Source organism: Ictalurus furcatus, chromosome 14 (genome assembly GCF_023375685.1).
Source record: "Ictalurus furcatus strain D&B chromosome 14, Billie_1.0, whole genome shotgun sequence".
Lineage (NCBI taxonomy): Eukaryota > Metazoa > Chordata > Actinopteri > Siluriformes > Ictaluridae > Ictalurus > Ictalurus furcatus.
This window is the reverse complement of record NC_071268.1, coordinates 24442732-24464280: the sequence shown is the minus strand read 5'-3', so window position 1 is coordinate 24464280 and position 21549 is coordinate 24442732. Positions and strand designations below refer to the sequence as shown.

General features: G+C 39.4%; 2 protein-coding genes across 5 annotated transcripts in view; one reads left to right on the top strand and one right to left on the bottom strand.

Annotated features, from left to right (window-relative positions):
• Positions 1-3109, top strand: part of eps8l2 (EPS8 like 2) — a 39455-nt gene extending 36346 nt beyond the window's left edge. For all 4 annotated transcript variants that reach the window (XM_053641198.1, XM_053641197.1, XM_053641199.1 and 1 more), the window contains 6 exons: positions 581-686; positions 769-882; positions 964-1045; positions 1309-1492; positions 1628-1760; positions 2135-3109. In XM_053641198.1, the coding sequence (XP_053497173.1) occupies positions 581-686; positions 769-882; positions 964-1045; positions 1309-1492; positions 1628-1760; positions 2135-2209 (694 nt within the window). In that variant the 3' untranslated portion in view covers positions 2210-3109. The remainder of the gene's footprint in view (positions 1-580; positions 687-768; positions 883-963; positions 1046-1308; positions 1493-1627; positions 1761-2134) is intronic.
• Positions 3110-3896: 787 nt separating this feature from the next.
• LOC128617945 (fatty acid desaturase 2-like) lies at positions 3897-21467 on the bottom strand. Its single transcript, XM_053641201.1, has 13 exons — positions 21280-21467; positions 17213-17486; positions 16639-16749; positions 13258-13455; positions 10485-10586; positions 9352-9477; positions 9140-9200; positions 8941-9017; positions 8728-8825; positions 8497-8593; positions 7193-7272; positions 6926-7051; positions 3897-4487 (listed from the first exon to the last, which is right to left on the bottom strand). Exons 2-13 carry the CDS (start codon positions 17420-17422, stop codon positions 4436-4438), a joined length of 1338 nt encoding a protein of 445 aa, XP_053497176.1. The 5' UTR covers positions 17423-17486; positions 21280-21467; the 3' UTR covers positions 3897-4435.
• Between the last annotated feature and the right edge of the window lie 82 nt (positions 21468-21549).

Below are 21549 nucleotides of genomic sequence, written 5' to 3'. Positions count from 1 at the left end.
GGAAACCACTTGAAGCATTATAAAAAAGACATGCGCATAAATTACGATGTAAACACTTTTACGGAATAAATTCCTCGACGCGCAGGATTTGCCACAACAAATCATGTGCTTGGATAATTGGCTGCTATGATTGGATATTCAGCGCATGTGGCCAACTTCTACAGCGCAATGGCAATGCGTTTTTCTGTCAGAACTGGGGAACGGTGTGTCGGTATAACCGGACTAACCAGCGGACCAATCTCGCTGCACAGCATCTCAAAAATAGTTTTTGTCACTCTGAAATGCTTGAAAGTCTGTCATCAAAATGATTTGGTATAAATACGTCCCAAATATCAGGCATCTGTCTCAGATTGCAAGATAAAATGATATTATTTTGATATTAAATATATGATATTGGAAAAATGAGCCACAGTGGCTTCCCGGTCACAACAACTTCCATCAGGATTGATCCTTTCCGCCAGTTTCTCTGGAAGTGACAGTTTTGTTCTCTTGAACTCATGGGATGGAAATGTAGGGTGTCCTATGTGTTCTCAAGTTTCCTCAACTTAAAAGTTGTATTTAAACCATCCATGCTCTGTAGGTCCTTCAAAGCAGCTTCCTCTGCCCGGAAATATGTCAAGGTCCTCTACAGCTTTGTGGCTCACAATGTCAATGAGCTCTCTGTTCTTCAGGATGAGATTTTAGAGGTGAGGATGCAAAAATGATCAAGCCAGAGTTTGTTGTGAGCTGTGCTGGAAATGAGTTTTACTGATCGCATTCTTTATGAAGGTCATTGAGAGTAATAATCAGTGGTGGAAGCTGAAGAACAGGAGTGGACAAGTGGGGTTAGTGCCGTCCAACACACTAGAGGATCTTCACAGTGTGGACCCAATGTACAGCCAGGTAACCCATTCTCAACTCTTATGTCAATTCACTGAGCTGGGAATCCTATAAACATCTCACATCCTCTGGTTGTCTATGTAGTCATTTGTAGGTAGATCTCCATCGAGTCCTCTGGGGAGAGGAAACAGTTTTGAAAAACCAAGAACACCATGGGATAAAGATTGTGAGTTGACCTAAGGAACATTAATCACGTGACTCCTTCTTTCAATGTTTATACAGCCAGTTCCAGACAGTTATTTACTAGAATTTTGCAATTGTAAATCACTAAGTAGTGTGGGGAACGTAATGAACATTAACATGGGATCAAACCGTTTCCATTTTCATTCTGTAATCTTTAAATGTGTGCAATGTAAATTTGGTATTATATCTGTGGAATCATGCTACTACAGGAGGGTTTTTACATGTCTTGCACTCCTTCTCTCTTAGACCCCTATCAACAGATGGATGAAGTGACTGATGAGCTGCTGAAAAAGATCACCTCCAGTAAGACCCAACCGCAAGCACGCAACTTCAGAGTGGAGCGCAACTCTGCTCCTGCCATTCCCCTCACATTCGATTCATCCCCTGCAGAAGTCACCGCCTGGCTCCAATCCAAGTACTTCTCCAAGCCGTGAGTCTGTTTGCTTCTGCATCTTGGTTTATTTTACTGTTTGTGAGTAATATACGAGGAGTTGTTCTTTGACGTAATGACTGTTTGCATGAATCTATGTGTATGTGTTCGTGTAACGCTTTCCATGTTTCCCAGGACGGTGGACTGTTTGGGAATTCTGAGTGGTGCTCAGTTGTTTTCCCTGAATAAGGAAGAACTGAAGGCAGTATGTGGACATGAAGGCTCACGTGTCTTCAGCCAGATCACTGTGCAAAAATCCCAGCTAGAGGTCAGTAATCATTCACACTTTGCCTAGTGGCAAACAACCAGCCACTTATAATCCAAATCTACCACCTGATAACTTACAATGTGTATGTGTGCAATCTCAGTTTACCGTATAAACTCTAGCAGTAGTTTGCTGTCTTAATGTTGCTATTTATTGCACCATACTGGACAGCCATTGTATAAACAATTACTGTTTCATTCATTCATTCATTAACTGACTAAACTGTCCTTAAATTCTCCAGTTTTTCATAAATTCTCTTGCTCAGCTCTCAGTGTTAGCCAAAATACCAAAATACTAACAGATTAGCACTGTAGGATAATAAAACAGATTCTATCAGTGGCACATAAGTCAATATTTCTCTTCTATCTGTCCGTCAGACGAGCCGAGGAGACTCGGAGCTGCAGGAGATCATGAGAAAACAGAAGGAGAAAATCGCCTCTGCGTCCAAATGATTGTGCTCTTTTTTTTTTTTTTTTTTTTAATATGAATCAATCAATCAGCAAGGCAATCTGGCTTCTGTAACATTAATGACTTATAATAACAATAAATGGAGAACGTGGGTGAATTTCAGAAATGCTTTTGACAAAGTGCACAACCCTGCGTTATCTTTATTATATCTCCTGTTATACATTCATATAAGCAATATGACCATATGCTAAGCTTGTATACATTTAGTTTGTCTATTTATTTTGTTTTTAGATAGGCCTCTGTTTTAATTACTTCATAACATTTTTTTTTTCTTAATGCTTGTTTATTACAGGGAAAATATTAAGCTTTGCTTCTGTATATTATCTGTGTATGAGAGCATCCAGAGACAGAATTTGTCAACACTGGAGTCCATGTATGTGCTTCAGTCTGCAGTGTATGTTCCTTTCACCACACTTAAATGCCATTATAAATCTGGATATTTGTTTTTCAAAGGCTACTTATTTGTAAATGTACAGTAAATAATCCTTTCTGCAGATGCAATGTTCAAATGCTGATTTTTGTCATGAAAGAATGATGCAGGGTTAGCATTGACACCTCACTGCTCCAGGGGCCCAGTTTTGGTCCTGAGCTCTGTGCCGCATTTCAGATGTTCTTCCCAGGTTTACTCAACATTCCCCTGTTTCCTCCCACTTCCCAAAAAAAAAAAACCCATGCCAGTAGGTTGATTGGCTGCACTAAATTGCCCCTAGGTGTGAATGAGTGTAGAAATGTGTACGCATGGTGTCCCGTCTAGAGTATATTCCCTCCTTGTGCCCAGTGTTCCTAGGATGGGATCCATCCTGACCCTCATAAGGAGGTTAATGAAGATGAATGATGAATGTACAATGATGCAGGAAGATAATAAATTCAGCTGACAAATCACATATACATATATATATTGTTTGTTTGTTTGTTTTATAGTTTCATTCATGATTTTTTTTGTTTGTTTTTTTGTGATTTATTTTTTTTGAAGTAGTTCTGGTTCATAGGCTGGTGTCACAAGCAAATACTAGCTTCATGAGGTAAATGACGTAGTGCAAGGCAAGGTGTTGATATTTTCTGTGTATACAGTATGTATACACAGTAATTTCGGATGATTACAAAATGGGAATACAATATGGGAAATCTGCAGAAATGGCTGTGGGTCATTATATTGTCGATGATAATCAAAGTCGTGGTAGTGTATCGCAGAGATTATTAACGTTTACAGCTGGCATCATTTATGAGAAGAGCTAAACAGCCTTTTCAATTAGAGACCACATGCGTATATAAGGAGGCAGTGACAGAATCCTCATTCCTGACACTCCGTAGGGGTGCAAAATAATCCAGAAATAGAGAGACACTGATTCATTCAGAGAACCAATTACTGTCCATCAGTTTTATATTTGCTCATGTTGCCTATAATATACATAAATACACGTTTGACTCCTTTTAAGCATGTTTTCTGTTTGGGGTCCATATTTGTTCATGTGCAGGCAAATATCGGTGCTGTAATGAAATATTGGTGTGGTAATGATATGTTTGTGGTCATTAAACAGTGCATTCCATTGCCTGTCTACTTGGTGGCAAACTGGAGTGTCAATGTATCCATGACTATTTTTGTCTGGTAGGTTTCAGTTATAGAAATAGTATAAACATATCATTAATACTTTTATACACGTGGATTCTTATAGCAAGGATTAATGTTGTACCCGGAAATGAATAATTTGCAGTCTGTTGTAGTCAGTTTTGAGTATTTTCTTTCTGATCTTTGAAAAGCAAACAAAACACGAATGCTTAAATTGAAGAAGAACAAGAGCAGCTTAAGATTTATTCAGTAATTCAAAGTGCAAGTTAAATTAATCACTATAAATTCATATAATAATTGAAAACATGATTGTTATTATTATTATTTTAATATAAGATTTAAAAATCATTCAAAACAACGTGATTTATTTGTGTCTGATGCTACCAGCAGCATGGAAAGATATGTTATTCTTGTAGAGATGAGGTATGTGGTTTAAGTGAACTTACAACTAAAGCACAATAATAACACAACAGTTTCAGCATATAGGACAATGGATAATGAGAATCATTAACTAAAGTGAATTAAAGGCAGGTTTATGGACACTCAGAACGGTTGAAGAAGTAACCTCCTATGTCAAAATTGTTGAATGGTGATTACAGTGTAGACATGGTTTAAAACAGTCATTGATGGACGAATGGACGACTCATTTGTGGAGGTAGGCATCTAGCCACAGCTCACCAGACTTCCTCAGAGACCTGAAGTGGACACGAATAAAATCTTAGCACTCAACGTAAGAAGGGTCTTAAGTATGTGTCTTATTTCATACAATCTCAAACATGTGCTAACTAATTTTAGCACTACTTCTTCCTAAGTTTGCTTTCACATGTGCAGTGTTTGGTCTGTTTGGGGGCATTGATCAAACCCTGGGGTGTTTTCTCCCTTAGTTTAGTTCATTTGGCAGGTGAGAATACAGTGCTGACACTCCAGTGTGGACCTAAACAATGGTCTGGATTGTTGATTACTGCATGATGAACATTGGTCTGAAATCTCTCCCCGAGTCTTCTGAGTTCCTGAGTAGCATTTAGCTGTCATTGTCACACTGTTATAAAACCAGAGGTACTACCCGGAGGATGACATCATGCAGATATGGAGACCTCTAGCCCAGAGTGTCCAGATGCAGGAGTAAAAACATAAGGCTCTCGTGGGTCTGCAGGTGCAGCAGGAAATGCTTCCTAAAATTGTGAACATACAAGCTGCAAACCAAGCTGCCATCAAGAGCCCTCTAACCTTTTCCTCCTATCCTGCAAGCCCCTTCTTAAGCTTCCGCTCCCTTATCAAGATGACACTGTAACAGGAGATGGGTGTTGCCTCAGCACAAGGAGTGAGCTGAGGCTGTGTATTCAAGCCATCCTGACTGGAGAAGCCCAGCTGATGGTCCATAGTCTGCTGCCCGAGAGTCAGCTCGATTATTTATCTGTTCAGAGAGCCATGCTCAAATGGTCAGGCTGTTTCCAGAGGGACATTTTTGCTGTTTCCAAACTATGCCACTATTCACCTATGCCCAGAGGCCCCACAACTCCTGCAAGCACTGGCTGAGAGTGGACTCAGCACAACCAGAGAAGGTCATCATGTGGGAGGCACTGGCAAAGTTTATCAACCAGCTGCTGGCTGGGACGTTGGAGTGGATACACTGACACCAACCTGACTCAATGGCTGAAGCCAACCAACTGGCTGAGGATCAGATAAGTTGCTCTATAATATGTGCTCCCAAATAAGTCAATTTGCACTGAGAGACAGTCCTTGTGTGGCTTCTAAACTCTAGCTCAAAATTACTTGTCAAGTGCTAAGGACCGTTCCAGGTCACACACAGGGTGGGAGAATGCAACTATGAGGTTTTTCAAATGGACAGGGGCAACACTGGCAGACTTACCACCTTAACCTATTCAAACAATGGTGAGAGGTGGTCCCTGTGGCTCTGGTTATATCAGTGGCAGTGAGAGATGAGTTGGGATCGGATTGTCCAAAAATACCCAATTCCACTCCAATCCCAGTTGGAGACCATCTCTTACCATACCATAAGGGCAGAGGTAGCCAAGTTGCAATGTGTTTTCTCCCTTGCCTGGACGCACAAACCTTATAGAGCACCACAGAGACTGCAGTTGTGCATGGCAAGCCATATTGCTTCACTGAACACAAAAGAAAAGTGGTTCAGGATGAAAATGATGAAAAGTAGTATTAGGATAAATGCTATAGATGGGAGGAATAGAAGAGTGACTGGAAGAGCCCCATTGTGCTTGTGCACAAGGCTGATGGTGCAGTCTGGTTTTGTGTAGACGTTTGCAAGGTAACCACAATCTTAAAATTTGATGCTTATGCAATGCCTCATATTCATGAGCTCTGGGATCAGCTAGGCACAGCTCATTTTTAGTTTCATTTCTCTCTTTTTTTCTTTCCCTTTCAAGTAACATGCTATAACAAGCTCACTTGTGATTTCACCCAGAGTCCGATGTGTTCTTGAATAGCATTACATTTACATTTATTCATTTATTCATTTAGCGGACGCTTTTATCCAAAGCGACTTACAAATGAGGAAATACAAGCAAAGCGATATATCAAGCAGAGAACATTACAAATAGTGCTACCATACAAGATCTTTAATTGAGTTCTAGAAGAAGCAAAGTGCACAGAGTAGAGGTGTAAGAGCCAGAGTGAGGTTTTTTGTTGTTGTTGTTGTTTTTTTAGGGGTTGGTTAGGTGTTCACAGAAGAGGTTGGTCTTTAGTGTTTTTTGAAGGTAGTGACACATTCTGCGGTCCGGATTGTGGTTGGAAGTTCATTCCACCACTGAGGGACAGTTAGTGTGAAGGTACTGGAAAGGGACCTTAAGCCACACTAAGTAGGCACTACCAAGCGTCGGTTATTAATCGATCGCAGATTGCGTGAGGGAACGCAAGCCTTCAGGAGAGAGTTGAGGTAGGGGGGTGCTGATCCAGACAAGGTCTTGTATGAGAGCAACAAGCATCCAGTGGAGGGAGATGAAGAGTGGTGTGACATGGGTACTTTTGGGCTGGTTGAAGACTCTGACTTCACAAATTAATGAATAGGTGTGAAAGCGTTTGAAGAAACATTGGAATCTTAGACTGTACATCGAATGAGTGTCCATATAAAATAAATTTTAAAAAATAACAGTCATACCCAATAATGTCAGACATGGCCTCCCACAGGCCTTTGACCTGATACTGAACTCCATACTTCTCACAAAGCTCTCGCAGTAGAGGAGCCACGTGAACATAGTTATGGCGAGGCATTGTAGGGAAGACACTGTGGGATTGGGGGTGTTGTGAAGAGATTGTGGTGGGAGGAGACAAAAACCATATAAGAGATTCATACATAAGCATGTTCCCGATATTCAATTCATGCACCTATGCATATAACCCCAAAAGACAATACTATTCCACTTACTGGTGCTCAATCTGGAAGTTGAGGTGGCCGGTGAACCAATCATTGAAGAACGACTGCTCAACATTGCAAGTAGCTTTCAACTAAACAAAAATCCACAAAATCATATATCACTTCCTAAACAAATAAATAAATAAATCTATAGATTTAGTAATTTGCTGTGCTTCAACATAGTTCCCTGGTACACATAATAAAATAATGAATGTGCTTTAAACAGAAGTGCAGGTGAAAATAAAAATGGATTCTATAAATTTGTTTCTGAAATTCCTGCCCTGTGGGCTGTTGGTTATATTACTATTGTTCTCACCACGTTTCTGTCATCATTTGCTGTTGTTTTCCTTGGCTGACCTGTTCAGTGTCTGGTTCTTAGGACATCAGTGTTTTGTTTTTTTTGTATTGGCTATACCCAATGCTTGTGCAAAGGGTCTGACTGATTTCCCACTTAGCTTCAAAATGGCTTGCTTTTCTCCCACAGACAGCTCTCTGGTCTTCATATTGGTTTATCCTTTTTAACAACAAAAATCTTCACAGGTGAAACCCAGGACTCAAACCAAGAGTAGATATTCAGAGCTATTAATTGTTTAAACAATCAGTCTAACAGGGTACACCTGGGCAACAAGAAACACCTGTCAGTCACGTGTTCCAATACTTGTGCTCACATCAAAATGTGGTGGTCTGTCACTAAAGTTTGACGGATGTAACTATCAGCAAATTAAATTCTGAAATTCTCTCTATTGTCTGATATTAATCTTTTGATCTCAAAACCAAAAGTCTTCAGGGTATAGCAAAAAATATATAATCTCCCTTGCCATTCCAATACTTTAGGAGGGAACTCTATGAATTGCTCTCAGACACCATTGATGCATTTGGCACTGTTTTCTGTAAATATCCTCTACAACCTTTACAGACATTACAAGAAGTGACTCAGTGTTGATATTCTCTCCAAAGGAGGCTTCCCCAAATATTAATGGTAGGGGTGAAGGTATTGGTGAAGATAATATTTAAAATCCTCCCAGAAATGCACTGGAATAGTGCACTACTATATAAAAATATTTTATTTTTATGTTATTCAAATGTTTGAAAGAAATATTAGTTTCAACAAAGCACAAATGATCAGTCATTGCATATGTAAATCATTTTAGTTTAGAGTCGACTGTATTCACTTGATCCGTTTTCACAAATGCATGGGACAATTCTTCTAATTTCAGGTGTTTGAGTATTACTGTATGCAGAGTACAGTTCTGGACAAGCTTGAGTTGTCCATTGATAAGAAGCCATTGATCCTAGACGCTGAGCCAAAAATCTACCTGCATGCTGAGCCAGTCATCATGTTTTTCATAGTCAATGTCCATGGGAATGTGGTTCATCTGGGTCACCCACACATACCAGTGACTCTCTAGAAACCTGGAGATCACACCAGTAACAAAGTACAATATATATATTTTTCTGTCATGTGTATGATTGTTATACATGTAATGCTTAATTCTTATATGCTGTCCAAAAAGAAGTGTTAAGCAAATGCCTAACAAACAGCTTACCTTAAAAAAGTCTGAAGCAGTACTGCTCCCAGGAATCCATAATAGGGAACATAGCATAAGAAGAAACGCGTATAGTAGGACAGATACCACACAAAATCCTCAACAACAAAAACAAAAGAAAAGGATTATTAAAAAGTAGCTCCATGGGCAAGTATAAGTTGAAGGTAGTTCTATGTTCAGACATAGTGGAAAAAAATTGCCATGGCAACTTACCACCCAATCACGGTTTAAGCACAGAGTTCGAAAAATGTGCACACTAAAGAACACTGGTATAAGCAGGGGAGGTCCAACTGCGTAAGAGACGGGTGGGGTGGGGAAGTTATTTTAAAATGCTAAACATTAATCTATTGAAGTATTCTGAACAATATATGCAATCATACTGATCTAAAGAAAACAGCAATGAATGACATACTCAAAAAGAAATACTTGTGCTGATGATTATAGGGCATGTGCTTCAACTTTTTAATCCCATACTGTAACAAAAAACGAAGGAAAGAATCGAACAGAAACAATACAGTCTAAAATCTAAGCAGTATGAGTCAAGATAAGACATATGTGCCCCATTTATAAATATATATATATATATATATATTTTTAAATCATACAAGGATACAGTGAGTTTACCTCTACGGGCTGGATGTCTCCCAGTACCAGTATTTCCAGTGTGTTGAGGTCAGGGTCCTTACTGAACACATTGGGCTTAGAATGGTGCTGATAGTGTTGATGGTTCCACCAGTTTGCAGAGGCCCCCTACATAATTAAACATAGACACATAGATCGAAACTCCAGGGAAAAGTCATATATGTTTGCTGGACACCCACTGGACACTTTAATAGGAACATTTGTCCATCTGTCATTTGTGCAGTTTACATGCATTATTATTATCATGTGGCAGCATTGCAATGCATAAAATCATCCAGATACAGGTCAAGACCTTCAATTAATGTTCACGTCAGTCATCACCATGGGGACCACAATGTGATCTCCGTGACTTTGACCACGACATGTTTATTGGGTTGGCTTGATTTCAGAAACTTGGATTTTCACCCAGGTCAGAGGAGAATGGGAAGATGGGTTTGTTCTGACAAGAAAGCTCAAAATGGTAACTTAAAAAACTCTGCACATATGTGGTGAGCAGAAAAGCATCTCAGAATCCAAAACCAATGTCAAACCTTGAGGCAGATGTCAATCCTACAACAGAAGAAGACCACATCCAGTTCCACTACTGTCAGCAAAGAACAGGAGTGGGCGCAGGTTCGATGAGACCGGATAGCCGAATGATTAGTCACGATTTATACTGTGACATGCAGGTAGGAGGGTCAGCATTTGGAATCGACAGCATTAATCCATGGACCCAACCTGCCTTGTGTCCACACTTCAGGCTGGTGTTGGCAATGTAATGGTGTGGGGAATGTTTCCTTGGCACACAATGAGCCCTGTAATACCATTTGAGCATTGTTGATGGCCACAGCCTGAGTATTATTGCTGGCCATGTGCATCCATGTATGGCCAAAATTTACCCATCTTATAATGGCTACTTCCAACATGATAATGTGCTATGTCCCAAAGCACAAGTCATATCAAACTGGTTCCATGAACATGACAATGAGTTCAATGTACTTAAATGGCCTCCCTAGTCACCAGATCAGAATCCAATAGAGCTCGTTTAGGATGTGATAGAGTGTTATTCTTCCTAATAAAGTGATCAGTGAGTGTATCTCTACATGGTAAAGAGTAATCTCTGTAGGATCTGGTACCTTCAGGTGTCCAATGACAAATTTATGTGCTAGGTGATCCCAGGTGGAATTTTTGAAGACTGACAGATGGCCTAGGTCATGCTGAAGCCACCCAGCCTGTGCCTGCATGAGAAAAGAGATAAAGCACACATTAAATATGGTGTCGAATCCACTTTTGATGAAAGAATATATTTTGAAAATAGCTACACACTAAATGCAAAGATAAATTGTTTATTTCAAATTAACATTTAAACCCAGCTGGCTCGCACTGTCTCACTGTTCACCTAGATAAATATAAACAAGGCAAATGTAACATAGCAGCAAGATAAGTATGAAATAAAATGTCTGCATTCGATTAACACCCCCCCCCATGAACAGATATTGGGGGAGAGATCAGAAAAAAGTTATCCTAAAGACCCAAATGAAAGGTGCAAAAAAAAGTGTATCCTGCCCGGATTAGGGACCGAGTCCTGAAGCCTGAATTGGGAGTGGTGTCATAGATCAGGGGTTCTCAAACTTTTCCAGGGCGAGGCCCCACAAATGGCATTAACATTTGACCGAGGCCCCCCTTTTGCAAGATGTCTTTAAAACACATTAAAAATACAGACTTCTGAATATATACCCCTTTTTTTTTTTATTAATAATTACATCTTACATCTTTACATTACATTAGGAATTGATTGTGTGTGTGTGTATGGTTGTCTGAAAAAACATCATGTATTTATTTATTTTTCACACCAAATTGTTGAGTGCCCCCAGCGCCCCCTGGTGGCCCCCACTTTGAAAACCACTGTCATAGGTGAACACCTGGTGACTATGCCACCTACAGAAGTTGTCTGGGCTCAGCCCGGCAACGTGAAACCAGCTTGTGGGCTCACCACCTGGAAGATGCCAGTTGGGTTGAAAACATGTGATGAACATTCTTAGATGGATTAGAACTATAAACTGGTTTTCAGGATGTGGAGTGTTCTTTTTCTTACAGGGAAATAACCTGAGTTTGGATGTGTGATAAAATGCTATGCACTAGATTTCAGCCTTATGTACACACAGTGAGTTCTCCGGTACCCAATTCTTGTGGAAATTTTTCTAACTCTGTGGGAGGTCTCTCTCCTCTGGAGTTCCCAAATGAAGCAACCATCAGGTGGTTGTGGAGATGCTCCCAATCTCAGAGTTTGCCCTAATGGGCAAGATGGTTATCTCTATGAGATTTTGAGTCTCAGGAAGGAAAATCTGACTGTTCATATGCACCAAATAGCAGTTTGGAGTATTCTGCTTTCTTGGAGAAAGTTGAGCAGGTACCTTCTGGGACTTCAGCGCTCATGCTGGTAATGGAGAAGGGGCGTGATGGGGAGGAATGGCCTCTCATATCTGTACCAGAGCAGTGATATTTTATTAGACTTCTGTGCAAAATACATTGTCAATAACAAACTCTTTGTTCAAACACAAAGCTGTTCATTAGTGTCCATGGTACCATGTCTTTTGGCACCTTGGGCCAAAGGTCAATGATTGATTTTCTGATTGTTTCATTAGAAACCAGATGCAGAGATGTCTCCAGTTGGTTGTAAACTGTATTCTGTGCACAGCGTTCCAGCTCAGTTGCTTGTCAGGTTGAGTCTCCTTGCTTGTGTTGCTCAATCTCGGTGTAGCCGTTGATACAATAGATCACAATATTCTTCTAGCTGGACTAGAAATTTTGTTGGAGTTAAGGGAACAGCTTTTTCCTCGCTCAGGTCTTCACTGACTGACCATTATTAGTTTAAATGTTAATGATGACATCTTTATACATACAAACATAAAGTTTGGTGCTCTACAAGTCCCTGTTCTAGGCCCACTGCTACCACTGGATACAATTATTTGTAAACATAGTATTAGCTTCCACTCCTATGCTGATGACACACAGCTATCGTTTCAGCCAAAAGTCAGAATAGACAATAGCTAAATAAAACTGAGGAATGTGAGAAGGACTCTGGTTGGACTGCTGCAATAATTTGCTGTCTGGATGTTCCAGTAGGTGTCAGCCAGTAGTCCATTCCACAGCCAGAAAGTTTACATTCACATTTATGTCATTTGGCAGATGCCTTTATCTAGAGCGACTTTTATCTGAACTGAGCAGTTGAGAGTTAAGGGCCTTGCTCAAGGGTCCAGCAGTGCTGGGATTTTAACCCATGATCTTCCGATCAGAGGTCCAATCTCAATTGATTATTCAATTATTAAAGTATTACACTCCTTAGCCCCCCAGGAAAACTTTATGCCAGAGGCCTGGAAAGGAGACTGCATTAGTTGAATCTAGGATTCAGATGGAACAATGCAGGTTCTGCCCCAGCTGTGGACCAGATCTTTTTTTTCTTGGACAGCTTTATGAGGGGTCATTGGAGTACTACATGTGTTTTCTGGATTTAAAGCCTCGGAATAGAGCTGCCACTCCTCCAAAATGAGCAGAGCCAGTTAAGGTAGTTTGGATACCTCATAAGGATACCCCTTTGTTGGTTCCCGCTAGAGATCTACCCGGCATGTCCCACTGGACAGACTCAGAGCAGACCAGGACCCGATGGGGAGATTATTGTATAAACAATTGATGAATAAAAAAACATTCAGACATTATTTAAATTGCATCAAGGGTTTGTTGCCTGTCACCTGCTGTGAGCATTTAGATACATGCTTCATAATTTTTTCAATATTTTTTTTCAGAAGTGCTTTTTGGCCAACCGCATTGTTATACTCAAACACATATGCTTTGTTTATTTCAGTATGTATTGGAACATTGGTGATATAGTTATAGATGAAGACATCCTACCTGTGCAGTAGCCAGTAAGACAGCAATTAGAACTGTAATAATCCAGCCATTGCCAAAATTCCACAGCAGTACCAAAGGCAAGGCCTCCAGCAGCAGAATATGTCCAATATATAGTATGAAAAACAATGGACTGGTGTGGAAAAAGCCCTGTGTCTCCAACTGCTTACGCAAGGCCCGGAAATCTTCCACTAAAGCAGCCTGAGAATAAAAAAAGAGATAAGAGTCAGACTCATGGCCGTAATTAACTTTAAGGACACAGACTTCCAGACCTCTCACAAAGTCTTCTCAGAAAGTTGTTTCATTTTTTTTTTTATTTTGTGCTTATATGCTTCTTGAATATGAAGTCAATTCATTGTCATTTTTAAGAAACTTGAAAAGAAAAAAAAAACAGCTCTAACATGTACAATTTCTTATTGTAGACCCTGAAATCAAAAGATAACATACATATTAAATATTAATAATAACTCAATGAAATTAAAGTGTCTAGCTGGAATCAACCGAAGTAGTTCACTTAGCATTGTGATATAATTAAGACATTTCTGCAATGTGCACCTCAATAAAGATTTGATCCCGGTTACAACCCTAGTCAGATTGACAGGAATTTGAGGAAAAGAAGCTGATAGATACAATAATATTTTATACATTGTGAAGGATGTAAAAGATGCTATAAGATAATGAAAACTGTGTTTATTATTTCGAAATTTAATGAGTGATAAAGAAAACATCTATCATTAAATAGAGTTGTATTAAGGAAATATCTAGGTGTAACTTGTCTGATGGATGGGAAGTACTATTGGTTTATATTAAACTGCAATGGAATAAAATAATGTAACATGACCCCCAGTCAGTAAAAATGGGTCAAAATGTACTGCCACTAACAAGCAACAGGTGACAGTAGACACAGATGTATTACTGCGGAGATAAAAAAAAAAAAGACCAGTGGACCAAAGTAACCTCAGGCACATTATAAACCCTAACAGCCAATAACTGGCTGAGTCTGAACAAAAAGAAAAACCTCACCTGATACTGCCTAAATGACTGCCGTCATTATGTTCAGGAAAACCACTAGGCCAGATACAGTTTCCATAGCAACAGACATTTTCCAGTGATCATTTCCTTTACCGTTTGTATCCACACAGCTGAACTTTCAGCTAGATGACCATGTAGAGTCCTGATTAAGTATTTTCCAGACTGGCCTGATGAAGTGACAGTGCCTCTATATGGCCAAAGAATCGCTACTGAATATGCTTCCAGAATATTAATGCTACAGCACTCATTATAATCTGGTCAGTCTATCTCAAATGTGGATAGGAGCCTATTTAGACACTTTTCCGCTCTTATACCTATATATGCTAGCACTGCTAAATCCCTCATAGAGTCAATATGGATTTAAATAAGCAAATACTTTAGAGCCTATGATTGGATCATTATTGCAGTGATTAATATGTTTCAGCTGGCAACAATTCATTTAACCCTGATTGATGCAGTGTGTAACTTCTTGTTTATTAAACAACCATGTACGGAAGACATATCCCATGGTCGTGGAACAGATGTCACTGTGTTTTAGAAGGGGGAAATGATTGGCCTGCATCAAGCAAAGAAAACAACTAAGAAGATGTTGAAATCCCTGGAATCGGAATAAGAACTGTCCAACGCATTATTAAAACCTATAAAGAGAGTGGTGAACTTTACTGTCAACTTTGACGAAGAAATGTGGTCGGAAAAATTAATGTTCAAAACCTTGAATGATTGTGACGGGAGGTCTTTAAAACGCTTGGTGAAGCCACATCGAACAAAATCGACAGTAGAACTCATGGCTATGTTTAATAGTGAAAACAAGAGCATTTCCACACGCACAATGCTACGAGAACTTACACGATTGGGACTAAACAGCTGTGTGGCCTAATCAGTGCCAGGCTAATTTGATTATAACGACTTCATAAGGAGGAAGCATAAAGATTGGACTGTGGAGGAATGGAAAAAGGTCATGAGGTCTGATGAGTCTAGATTTACCCTATTCCAATGAGATGGGCATATCAGGGTAAGAAGGGAAGCACCCATCATGCATCGTGCCTACTGTACAAGCCTCTGGAGGAAGTGTTATGTTCTGGGGTTGCCTCAACTGGTCAGGTCGAGGCTCAGCAACATTATGCAGCAATAAAATGAACTCATCTGAATGTACTGAATGACCAGATTATCCCATCCATGGATTTTCTTCTTCCCTGATGGCACAGGATGACAATGCCAAGATTCATGGGGCTCAAATTGTGAAAGCGTGATTTAGGGAGCATGAGGAATCATTTCCACACATGAATTGGCCACCATAGAGTCCTGACCTTTATCCCATTGAAAGTCTTTGGGATGTGCTAGAGAAGATTTTACAGAGAGGTTCGACTCTCCCGTCCTCAATACAAGATCTCGGCCGAAAATGAATGCAACTCTGGATGGAATTAAGTGTTGTCGCGTTCCACAAGGTTGTCGAAACAATGACACAATGAATCCAGGCTGTAATCAAAGCTAAAGGTGGTGCAATGAAATGTTTTGGCCAGGTAGTGTATGTAATCTCTTTCTTCATAGGTGATCTAAAAAAAAACTCAAGGATGGTACTGTGGGAATCACTGGCAAGAGGTTCAGAGGTCAGTAAGAACTTGATACATTTAATTGTATGTCAGTGGAATAACTTTTTAGGCTGGTTCAGATTTGTAATTTCTAACACCACTTGTAAGGCATAGACATTATGAAATTCTTTGTGTTTGTGTGTTTACTTGATTTCTGCAGGTTAGTTATGGCTTAGTGAATCCAAAGTGATAAACATTAAATAAGATAGATAAGTCAAATAAGTAACTTAGTCCAACTTATTCAGTAATTGAAACAGTTATTGAACAATTACTGGCAATACTGTATATCTGGGTTCTGGAAAGTAGACTTCAACCGATACTTGGACATAGCATTCTAGAGACCAGATTTTAAAATTGTACAGCTTTGTGAGAGGTCAGAAGAGTATGCTAATCCAGGTTAAACTGTGGGGCAGTGGTGGCTCAGTGTTTAAAGGCTCTGGGTTCCTGATCAGAAGGTCAGGAGTTCAAGCCCCATCACTGCCAGGCTACCACTGTTGGGTCCTTAACCCTCAAATGCTCAGTTGTATAAATGAGATAAATGTAAGTCACTCTGGATAAGGGTGTCTGCCAAATGGCGTAAATGTACACTTGTTTTTTGGATTTGTGGAAGGCCTATAACTGTGTACCTTGTATGATAATAATGTCAAATTTGTTTGAAACAAATGGCTACCAAATATCCTAAATATCAGTTTGACTGTGAATAATGCCCATTGTCATATGTCTGTTAATGGAGTCACATTTGTGTGGTATGTAGCAGCCGTACATTTTTGCCATGGTCTTGACTGGGCTCTGAAGGTGCCAACTCTCCCAGCAGCAGTGGCTTCATGAACTTCTGTACGAAACGCTGATCCAGGTGGAAGGCTGTAAATGCGTCCTGCACAAAGCTGCACTGTCATTCAGTTATCCACAAAGTGCAATAATATTTACATTTTTGCTAGTAGCTACTGTGTTCATATCAATATATCCAGCGAGTAAGAAAAACATGTTTATATGGCTAATATACAACAAAAAAAACAAATTATGTTAATTGTTGACATGGAAAATTTTGCTGTGATTTCATAACATTTCATACCATGGTTATTTTAAGTCTTGCAGATGTAGATCAAATTGTTCATCTAAAGCATAAGCCAAGCAAATGTCTGTCCAATTCACAGAGCATGACCTTGTACTGAAAGGCTTTCCATATAAAACAAACAAAAAGACTAAGTTTATCCAGGTTATGGTCACTGCGACCCACCCCTGGAGCCAGGCCTGGCGGTGGTGTCCTCAGATGAACATCTGGTGACCGGGAAATGAAAATGAATGAATGAAAAATGAATGATGAGGTGGATAGTTACCGTTGCGTCCTCTCCAGCATAATGCTCAAGAACTCTGCGTCCTCCGGGATGTCTCTTTGTCCATTCGCTCACATTGTACACTTTCCTCTCAATAACCAGCCAGTGATCGTCCGTGCTGTTGTGTTTCTGCACTTCCTCCCAGGTGTACTGTGCACATGAGCCGATCTCTCCTGACCCCAGATGCTTGCCCCGGTGTCCTCCACCGCCCATAACTCTGTCTGCACTTGGCGCTGTGCTGCAGGCTCTGACCCAAACCGCTGGTTCACTTCTACTACTGCAACATCAAGAACCTTTGTTTTAGCTCTGTGTTTTGTTTTATTTCCATTTCAGTGGAAATTGGTACTTTCAGGCAAGATGGTACAAAAGCATGTAAGTTAGATACCCCTGCCCCCAATCAACTTTACAGAAAGAAAGAAAGAAAGAAAGAAAGAAAGAAAGAAAGGAAGACAGACAGACCCAAACAAACAAACAAACAAATAAGAAATAACTCCATCACAGTGTTCTCTTCTGAACATATTTATCATAAATATGTATTGTGTATAAAATATTTGTTTTATGTTCCCATATATTAATAACCTACAAAGTGTACTTGTAAATTATAATAGCCTTATTGTCACTTAATCATCTAACCCACACCTGTAAAATCTGACCTGGTTTAGGAAATAATAAAGGCTTTTCATATCGACTAATCCGTTTAGGCAACACACAACACATGGCCTGATAATGAAAGACAATGGGTAGAAATCTGACTTCTGCAGTGTAATAAAACTTTATTATGTAGTATAATAATATAATTACAAATCTAAATAAGCAAACACTGGGCCTCATTTATCAAGCTGGATACAAAAAATATATTCATGAATTATTCATAGGAGTATTTCTACAAGAAAATTGTAAGTTAAATAGGGTTATTTATTTATTTATTCATTCATTCATTCATTTTCATTTATTTCAATTACACAAACAAAGTTAATGAAACTTTTGTAAAGTCCGTTCCTTTCTTATTAATGGCATTAATTACAGAAATATTAACATGGAAAAATATATTAATGATTAAATAAAGCAAGCCAACACAAATCTATAAATTAAAACAAATAAGACCAGCCATTCAATTAAGACAAAAGAAATGGTGCTGTATCAAAGGAGGATGCAGTGCAATGGCTCAACTGGAGTATACATTGGTGAGAATGGCTCAGCTGGCGTATACATTGGTGAGAATGGCTCAGATGGCGTATACATTGGTGAGAATGGCTCAGCTGGCGTATACATTGGTGAGAATGGCTCAGATGGCGTATACATTGGTGAGAATGGCTCAGCTGGCGTATACATTGGTGAGAATGGCTCAGATGGTGTATACATTGGTGAGAATGGCTCAGATGGTGTATACATTGGTGGGAATGGCTCAGCTGATGTACACATTGGTGAGAATGGCAAAGATGGCGTATACATTGGTGAGAATGGCTCAGATGGCGTATACATTGGTGAGAATGGCTCAGATGGTGTATACATTGATGAGAATGGCTCAGATGGCGTATACATTGGTGAGAATGGCTCAGCTGGCATATACATTGGTGAGAATGGCTCAGATGGTGTATACATTGGTGAGAATGGCTCAGCTGATGTACACATTGGTGAGAATGGCAAAGATGGCGTATACATTGGTGAGAATGGCTCAGATGGCATATACATTGGTGAGAATGGCTCAGCTGATGTACACATTGGTGAGAATGGCACAGATGGCATATACATTGGTGAGAATGGCTCAGCTGATGTATACCTTGGTGAGAATGGCTCAGATGGCATATACATTGGTGAGAATGGCTCAGCTGACGTATACATTGGTGAGAATGGCTCAGATGGCGTATACATTGGTGAGAATGGCTCAGATGACATATACATTGGTGAGAATGGCTCCGATGGCGTATACATTGGTGAGAATGGCTCAGCTGATGCATACCTTGGTGAGAATGGCTCAGATGGCATATACATTGGTGAGAATGGCTCAGCTTACGTATACATTGGTGAGAATGGCTCAGATGGCATATACATTGGTGAGAATGGCTCAGATGACATATACATTGGTGAGAATGGCTCAGATGGCGTATACATTGGTGAGAATGGCTCAGCTTGCGTATTCATTGGTGAGAATGGCTCAGTTTGTGTATACATTGGTTCCGTTTGCCACAGAATCTCTTTTAATGCTGTGCAACAATTTAGAGCTAGCACTAGGGTTAGGATAAGACAGATAAGTAACCGATCTGTCATGTCTCAATGTGCCATATACTCTCTTGTGTACTGCATGCCAACATCTTTCTGAATATATCAGTCCCTCTTACAATATAAGCCCTTCTACATTTCCAACACAGTATCTGGATATATAGGTGCAGGAGAGGCTCAAGATCACGTTAGTGTGAGAGACTTCTGGGTGACACTCACAGAGACATTTGTGTGATGTGCTTGATGTCAATGATCACCTAAGTATAGTGTACATATCTTCTTTCTGTTTTCATCTCAAGCCATTTTCATCTAACTAAATTCATAAGTTTGTCTCCAGATTTTAGCCTTTTCATGTACTTTAACACTACTAAATAATATATATATATATATGGGTCAGTGTTAATATATGGGATCTCATAATGTGGATTTTTGGGGGTTTTTTAGGTTTTCCATTTCTCTGACGGTTCATTATATTAACCAGACGGTAGACTGGTCCAGAAACATTAATGTCAAACTAAAGACTTTTTTATTTTGTAACTACACGCAGACACTACAAAATATGTCTTCCCTGTCATGGACAAATACAAAAAAGAGTTGGACAGAAAAATAGAATTGGTCACCACACTAGATATCGGCTAAGTTAGTGATTTTTAATATCTTTTTGAACTATTAAAGTTACTAAAATAGATTTTTTTTGTTTTTGTTTTTTTCACATCTACACTTACCCCAGTTGCACTTTCTGTTCTGTACAAAATGGAACAGCATAGATATTTGATCAAAATGTCAAATAATATGATTTGTCTCCTTGTTGTTCACTTAAAATGTTGTAATTACTTATAAAAAATTATTTTTTTATTTTGATAAAACATGAAGTGGACAAGGACATGACAGAGTGGACTGGGTGGACAGGGTGGACTTAGGCAGGAAAGGGTGGACAAAGCCATGACTTAGTCCACTAGAGTACAGCATATAAAAAAAAAGAGTTGTGATGAATGGCATTTCATGAGAACATTTCAATCAGTGAAACGATCTAAAATAGATCAATCTCTATATATCCTCTTTTTTAAATAATACATATTAATTGCATTGACTATTTTTAAAAATGCAAGAGAAAGCATACATATGTCCAGCCTGTCAGGAAAGGATGCACGACAGGGTGGACAATGACAGGGTGACCACGTCCATCTATAATCCCAATATGATGAAAATTAAGACATATGAAGTGTAGATACTTAACTGTGCATGCAGCTAGTTGTTATCACTCCATCAAAAGAAAAACAATACAGTGTTGTGATGTCACTAATGTAAAGGGCACACGTCAATACGAGGTGATTATCCCATTATGACAGGATAAACATCAGTGTCACAGACTAGCCCAAAATGTTCAATATTATCATAAAAAAAAGTGTAACAGAAATGTTAGAATGATCAGAATTGTGAAATACCCTGTTTATGACCACAGGAAAATCCACAAAGGGACTTTTACGTTTTTGTGTCGAAATCCACAAAACCAACCAAAGAAAATGGTGCAAAATTTGTAAAGTGCGCATTACAGTGAGTATCAGTATATTGGTATATTCAATACTGAATAAAATTGTTGAAAAAAAATACATTGTTTTGTAATTTTTTATGAAAATTGAGAAACTGTATTGAGGACACTAAAGGCATATTAGGATATATATATATATATATATATATATATATATATATATATATATATATATATATATATATATATATATATACACACACACACACACACACACACACACACACACACACACACACAGACACAATAGAATAAAAAGTCTTACTACAGTCGCAGTGAAGGCATTGAGAGCTGCACTCACTCGTTAGGGTTTTACTTCTTTGCCTGTGGTGGTGATGTGCATGTGTGTGTGCTCGGTGCTCGGTGATCAGTGTGTGTATTCGGTGTTATCAGTGTTATCCCCCGGTGCCCCGCTGCTCTTTCATACCGGCTCTCATCACTGCTCCTCTCCTGAGTTCCACACAGATCGTTCGAGAGCTTCTGCTCCAATCCGCGCACGCGCCCTGTAGCCTGCTGACCAATCAGCGCGCATTGTGCTTGCTTGTTTTTCACCATTTAGTGGCTCAAAAGA

Excerpts from the sequence above, each read along its gene's own strand:
- LOC128617945 (XM_053641201.1), bottom strand. The coding sequence starts at position 17,422 with ATGGGCGGTGGAGGACACCGGGGCAAGCATCTGGGGTCAGGAGAGATC. Across the intron at positions 9,478-10,484 it reads TTGTCATTGGACACCTGAAG|GGGGCCTCTGCAAACTGGTG; the intron begins GTACCAGATCCT and ends TTAATTATGTAG. Across the intron at positions 8,594-8,727 it reads CTGCTTCAGACTTTTTTAAG|GTTTCTAGAGAGTCACTGGT; the intron begins GTAAGCTGTTTG and ends TGTGATCTCCAG.